General features: G+C 63.5%; 2 protein-coding genes across 2 annotated transcripts; one reads left to right on the top strand and one right to left on the bottom strand.

Annotated features, from left to right (window-relative positions):
- Positions 1-1,267: 1,267 nt before the first annotated feature.
- On the bottom strand, positions 1,268-1,815 carry ANAPC11 (anaphase promoting complex subunit 11). Its single transcript, XM_032706696.1, has 2 exons — positions 1,695-1,815; positions 1,268-1,622 (listed from the first exon to the last, which is right to left on the bottom strand). Exons 1-2 carry the CDS (start codon positions 1,801-1,803, stop codon positions 1,477-1,479), a joined length of 255 nt encoding a protein of 84 aa, XP_032562587.1. The 5' UTR covers positions 1,804-1,815; the 3' UTR covers positions 1,268-1,476.
- Positions 1,816-1,878: 63 nt separating this feature from the next.
- ALYREF (Aly/REF export factor) lies at positions 1,879-5,989 on the top strand. Its single transcript, XM_032706997.1, has 6 exons — positions 1,879-2,163; positions 2,330-2,461; positions 4,323-4,470; positions 4,605-4,668; positions 4,789-4,966; positions 5,707-5,989. Exons 1-6 carry the CDS (start codon positions 1,936-1,938, stop codon positions 5,719-5,721), a joined length of 765 nt encoding a protein of 254 aa, XP_032562888.1. The 5' UTR covers positions 1,879-1,935; the 3' UTR covers positions 5,722-5,989.
- The last annotated feature ends 214 nt before the right edge of the window (positions 5,990-6,203 follow it).

The following is a 6,203-nucleotide window of genomic DNA, read 5'->3' as shown; positions in this document are numbered from 1 at the left end:
GACATATGATGTTCCTTCCTCCAAGTGCCTCTAGGCTCTTCTGCTGAGCTGTTTACTGACAGTCCCTGAGTCCCAGGGGCACAATTGAATATGGAGTTAAAAGGGGGGGGGGGGTGCAGGGAAATAGCCTGAATTCCAAGTTTGTGACTGTTTTCTGTGGTTTGTTTGTTGTGGGGTTGTTTTGTTTTGATTTGTGGGGTTCCCCCCACACCCCCCAGGTGCAGATCAAGGCTCTGGTTCCAGCACCCATCTCAGGGTAGCCCCCCCAGAAGGAGACTGCAGTGCGTGTTCCCTGGAGCCAGTGCCTGTAAGTACAGCCCTGACCCTGCTGAGGGGAGCAGCAGCTTCGGCCCAGACCCCCCCAAGCAGGGCTGCAGATGGGGGGCTACAGGCAGGAGCTCAGCACCAAGACTGGATTTGAGTCTGTGTTATTGCTGAGCTCAGCACCAGGAGCCTGTGGTGCCATGCCGACCCCCCTGGGGGGCTCCGGGCCATAACCCATAACCATGCTGGCCACCCCACAGTGGGGACACTGGGCCGTGTCCCCTGTGGCAGTTGGTGGCCCTGGTGCCCACCAAGGTTCCTGCACAGGTGCAGCACCAGCAGCCTCCACCTGGGCTGGACCATGCCAAGGATGGTGCAGCAGGTCAGGGCCTTGGTGGGTCAGGTCTGCAGCTGAAGGGGGAAGCTCCTTGGTTCCTTTCCTAATGAGCACAGTGGCCACTGCGGTCAGCACAGCCCTGGGAACCCTCCCGGAGTCAGGGACTGGGGCTGGAGTGGGTGCTCTGCTCCTGGCCTCACCTCAGGGAGGAGGTGCCCACCCTGGGTACCTGTCCAGGGATGCCCTTGCCAGGGAACAGCTGGTATTGGGGGGCTACTGCCACCCCTGTCTTATCACTGAGCCCATGTCCTGTTGCTGGAGCTGCCCCAGGGTCTCCTGCAGCGCAGGGTCAGCATGGCCTTCCTGTCACTGGGGTGAAGGGACAGGAGTGCCATGCCCTGTCCAGCCCAGCCCCTCTGTCCCCCCACACTGTCCTGCAGCCCCCAAGGCCTCGGGCTGCCCTTGGGGCTCAGGGATTTTGTTCTGCCGGGTGTCTGAGCAGCCTCGGCACCGCCGGAGGGAGTGGGGGTGCTCAGCAGCCCAGAGCTCCCCAGATCCAGGTGGGCTCCCCCTACCCCCCCAGCACCTCCCTGCCCTGCAGGACAGACACGACAGAGCCAGCTCAAGCACTTTTATTGTTTCCCCAGAGCCACCAGTGCCGGCTCAGTGCCAGGGCAGCGCGCATGGCGCCAGCGGGGCCGCAGCGCCCGGGGCCGCCGCCGCCTTTATGGCCAGGCGGGGGTCCCGCCTCGCCGCCCCCGCCGTGGCGGTGCGACCCGCCCCTGCAGCCCCGGGACGGCGCACGCGGACACGCGAGCGGCGGCAGCGCGGTTGCTGGGCGGGGCCGGGGCCCGCCCGTTCCCCTCATGCCGCCGTCACTCGCGGAACTTCCACTCCTGGCGGCACATGGGGCAGTGCTGCTGCACCTGCTGCGAGTTCAGCCACTTCAGGATGCAGTGCATGTGGAAGCAGTGCGAGCACTGTCCCCACACCAGCGGGCAGTCGTCGCCGGGCACTTTACCTGCAGCACGGACACACCGTCAGACCCGCTGGGTGCGCGGTGCGCGGTGCCCGGTGCCGGTGCCGCACTCACAGTCGGGGCAGCAGCCGTTGAACGCCATCCGGCAGATGCCGCAGTTCTCGTCGTTCGCCACCCAGAGCCAGGACGCGACCCCGTGCCAGCTCCGCACGCGCACCCGCATGGCCGCCCCTGCCGGAAGTTCCGCCCCCATAGCACCCCGCGCGCCGGCAGGGGCGCGCGGCCGCCCTGCCCCTTCCGCTTCCGGCGCGGGAGTAGCGCGGCCGGAAGTGCGGGCGGGAGCGGAGCCGCCATCATGGCCGACAAGATGGACATGTCCCTGGACGACATCATTAAGCTGAACCGGAGCCAGCGCGGGGCCGGCCGGGGCGGTCGGGGCGGCCGGGGCCGGGGTGGTGCCGCCCGCGGGGGCGGGCCCGGCCGGGGCGGCGTGGGCGGCGGACGCGCGGGCGGCGGCCCCGTGCGGAACCGGCCGGTGATGGCCCGGGGCGGCGGCAGAAACCGGCCCGCGCCCTACAGCCGGGTACGGATCGGGCGGCCGGGGCTCGGGCCGGGGCGGCGCGACGGGACGGGACGGGACGGCGGGTCCACGCGAGGCGGCGGCGCGGGCGGTCCTTTGTCCGCTCCCGGCGCGGCCGGGGGGCTGCGGGGCCCCGGCGTCGGTCAGCGAGGTCCCGGTCTTGTTGCAGCCGAAGCAGCTCCCCGAGAAGTGGCAGCACGACCTGTTTGACAGCGGCTTCGGGGCGGGGGCCGGCGTGGAGACCGGCGGGAAGTTGCTCGTCTCTAACCTGGACTTCGGCGTCTCGGATGCGGACATCCAGGTGGGGCTCGGGGCGGCGCCGCGGGGGGCGTGGGAGTTTCATTCATTCCGCCAGGGTCGAGTGCCCGCGAGAGCCCCACTGGCTCCGCACCTGCCTGCACCCGGGGCCGAGAATTCCCGGGTGAATCTCCCGTGACGGGGTCTGTGCCGCGGGTGCCTGCCTTGGCGCGGGCCCGGTGCTCCCAAGGGGTGCTGAAACAGCTGGTTATAGATGCTTTGTGAGGGGCTGAGCCGTGGCACACGCGGGAACGATGCTGCGCCTTGACTGGTTGGAGCTGAGACTGGAGAATTCCGTGTGAGCTTTGAGCTCCTCTCTGTGCAGCTGCAGCCGTGTCTGAGGCGCCGCATGCGCGTCCAGGGCTCTGCTGCTGTGTCGGATCGTGTCCTGCTGGACACCGAGGGGTTCTCTGGATGCATGGGCGGGGTGACCGGAGAGGTGTCCCATGGCCGTGCCCCAGTCAGAGCCCGCAGTGCCCGCAGTTGGTGCCTCTGCCCTGGAGACTGGACCAGAGGAACGTGTGGTTCCTGTGGGCCCTGAGCTGGGTGCCAGGTGTGTCCCCCTGGGGGCTCCTGGCCTGGGTGCACTGCAGGGCACAGCTATCACCATGGGCTCTGACCTTGTGTCTTCATCAGGGAAAACCAAACCCCTGCTGTCAGACCTCCCTCATCATCCTTCAGTCCAGTCCCTCCAGCACTGCTCTGGCTGGGCCTGGGGAATGAAGGGAGCTCTGTCGGGTCACTGAGGAGCGTGCTGGATACCACTCTTTTCTTACCGTGTTTCCATTTCCATTCCTGCAGACTGGGTGTAAATAAGTCCCTGTCTGTTGCAGTGAGGCCGGGGTGTAAAATGTGGCTCTGCACAGCCCCTGTGCTTCGTGTGTGGCGGGACTCACCTTCCTGCCCCTGCACGAGCTGCCCGGGGCTTTGTTTAGCAGCAGAGCTGACTCAATGGCTTTAGCCTTATTTGTTACTCCCAGCCCCGTCATTTAGTGCTGCCTTAGGTGTAGGGTTGGTTTTGTTGCTGAGCTCATTCCTCACGACGTGGTGCGAGTGGCTGGGGCAGCTGTGCCCGCGGAGGAGCCACGCGGTGTCACTGCCCGTGTCCCGCGGCGGGAGCAGCTGGGCCTGGGCTCTGGGCATGGCTGGCATGGCCTCGCTTGGGCTGGAAGGTGGCTGCTGGGTACCCTGTGCTGGGAGCACCGTGCCTTGGGCACAGGTTGGCATGGGCAGGGCTGGGCAGTAATGCCCAGTGGCAGCTCCCTGGGCCCCCGCGGGACAGCCCTGGTGGGAAATTCACCACGGTGAGTTGTCCTCGTTGACGTCCCAAATGTAGCACCTGTGAAACAAAATTGGTGGCTTCATTGCTGCCTTTTCCAACCTTTGTGGCAGCAAAGGACAGACTTCAGCAGGGAACTTTGCTGGTCTCAGTTTTTGGGGTATGTTCCTAATGGGCACAAGTGCAACTGCCATCATCTCGTGGATTCCTGTGCTTACATGGCTCATTCTCTGTGAGAAGGATGTCTGGCATCTGGAGTATTTTCAATAGTTGCCCCTTTGACTCGGCCTCAACAAACACCCTCAGTTTCTCTGGGAAAAGAAACAGATTGGCATCCCTTGAGTCTGTTTGACTGGCTGTAAACGTGCTCCTTCAGGAGGTGAATGCAGAGCCTTGCTTGGTTTTGCCACGTGTGGCAACTCCCAGAAACTCCCCAATGGGCTGTGCTCCCCTCTGTCATTGGTGTGTTCCCAGACAGTCCGTGGTGGTTGGAAAGGCACCAGTGCTCACCAGGCGTGGCTGTGTGGGGAGCTGCCGTGTTGGCAGCGCTGACAGACGGGCACCCTCCTCTCTCTGTCGTTCTCAGGAGCTCTTTGCAGAGTTTGGGACCTTGAAGAAGGCAGCTGTGCACTATGACAGATCTGGTCGCAGCTTAGGGACGGCGGACGTGCATTTTGAGAGGAAGGCCGATGCTCTGAAGGCGATGAAGCAGTACAACGGGGTCCCCTTGGATGGTGAGTCTCTGTGCCGTCTCCATGGCCTGTTTCTGTGGCTGGAGTGGAGCGGCCGGCACGTGTCCCTCGCTCCCTCCCTCCCTTCCTCCCAGCCCTGTCCTGCACAGGCTCACGGGTGCTCTCCCTCCCTCCAGGGCGCCCCATGAACATCCAGCTGGTGACATCACAGATCGACACGCAGCGGAGACCAGCACAGAGGTGGGGGAGCCCCTGCCCCAGGCACAGGATGGGGACCTGCTGGGCCCCTCCCCATGGGGAGTGCGGGTCCTGCTTGAGTTCACTGAATGCACTAAAACAGTTGCTTTTTAAAACTCACAGTGTAAACAGAGGTGGCATGACCAGAAACCGTGGGGTCTCGGGGGGATTTGGAGGTGGAGGCAACAGGCGAGGGACTCGTGGCGGGAACAGAGGGAGAGGCAGAGGAGCTGGAAGAACTTCCAAACAGCAGCTCTCTGCAGAAGAACTAGATGCACAGCTGGATGCTTACAATGCCAGGGTAAGTGCTAATTGGGCACTGTCACAGGCTCTCTGCAGCATCTCATCCTAAGCAGCACTGGCAGCCTGGAGCTGGCAGGAAAGGGAAAGTGTTTTCCAGGACCTTGGACTGAAGCAATCTCTCTCTGAAGCTGAGCTGTGCCTTGGCCCAGGCCTTGGCTTCGCTTTCCAGAGCACATTGTTACCTGCTGTTACTGATGGCTGAGGAACAGCCTCTGCTCCTGCCGGGCTGGGACAGCTCCTCCAGAGCCAGAACCGCTGCAGAACAAAACCCGCAGAGCTGAGAGGTGCAAGAGTGGGAAAGCAGAAAGGAAAATCCCATGTGGAAGAACTGTGTGGGGTGCTGCCAGGGAAAGGCTGCAATGCTAGTGGTAGAAATGAGCCCCAGTGTGGGGAACTGCTTGCCAGTCACAGCCTTCAGACCTCGCTCAGCCGTCTGTGCCGTGGCCAGGTCAGAATCCCAACAGGGCCAAGGCCGCGAGGGCACCGCAACAGCACAGTCGGTGCAGGGCCGGGACAAATCAGGGCGAAAGCATGGAAGGATTGGCATGAGCAGGATTCCAGAGGCAGCCATGGGGCAGTGCAGGGGGCTGGGGGGGGGCTGCCAGGGGGGCTCAAACTCGCCCTCCCCGTCCCACAGCGCTGGGGGCTCCTCCAGGGCCAGGTGGGCTGCGTGCAGGGGGTGCTGGGGCGGTACCAGGGGGTGCTGCAGCACGTGGTGATGGTTCCCTCTCTCTCCAGATGGACACTAGCTAAAGCAGCAGTGGCGGGCGCAGGGAAGGACTCCGATCTTGCTCCACACTCCCAGCGGGGGCTGCAGCTGTGGCTACTACTACCGAGGATGGGATTTGTTTTACTTTTATGTTCTGGGATAGGTTTTAACTCCTGTAAAGGTTTTTTTTAATTCTGAGCAGACCTGTTTTGTACCGAGTTATTTTTGGGATAAATTTTTCTGGTTGCCTGTTGGGCCGAGGTGGCTTTTTCACCTTTGCCATAATAAAATAGAACCGTGTCTAGAGCTGTGGCCGCTGCCTTGCCGCATCGTGCTGGGCCCTGCGCCTTCCACCCACCATCGCGCTCTGCCCCGTCCCAGTCTTGCCCTGCCGGTCCCGGTCCCGGTCCCATCCCGCTCTGCCCCGTTCCCGTTCTGTTCGCGCCCCGTTCCTACCCCGTCACGGTCCTGCCCTGCCCCACTCTTCCCCCCGTTCGTTCCCGTTCCTGCCCCGTTCCCGCTCCCG

The sequence above is a fragment of the Chiroxiphia lanceolata genome, chromosome 19 (assembly GCF_009829145.1).
Source record: "Chiroxiphia lanceolata isolate bChiLan1 chromosome 19, bChiLan1.pri, whole genome shotgun sequence".
Classification (NCBI taxonomy): Eukaryota; Metazoa; Chordata; class Aves; order Passeriformes; family Pipridae; genus Chiroxiphia; species Chiroxiphia lanceolata.
This window is presented reverse-complemented; position numbering and strand designations above follow the sequence as displayed.

Coding starts and splice junctions, on each gene's coding strand:
- ANAPC11 (XM_032706696.1), bottom strand. CDS start 1,803: ATGCGGGTGCGCGTGCGGAGCTGGCACGGGGTCGCGTCCTGGCTCTGG. Junction 1,623..1,694: donor CAACGGCTGCTGCCCCGACT/GTGAGTGCGGCA, acceptor TCCGTGCTGCAG/GTAAAGTGCCCGGCGACGAC.
- ALYREF (XM_032706997.1), top strand. CDS start 1,936: ATGGCCGACAAGATGGACATGTCCCTGGACGACATCATTAAGCTGAAC. Junction 2,164..2,329: donor GGCCCGCGCCCTACAGCCGG/GTACGGATCGGG, acceptor GTCTTGTTGCAG/CCGAAGCAGCTCCCCGAGAA. Junction 2,462..4,322: donor TCTCGGATGCGGACATCCAG/GTGGGGCTCGGG, acceptor TGTCGTTCTCAG/GAGCTCTTTGCAGAGTTTGG.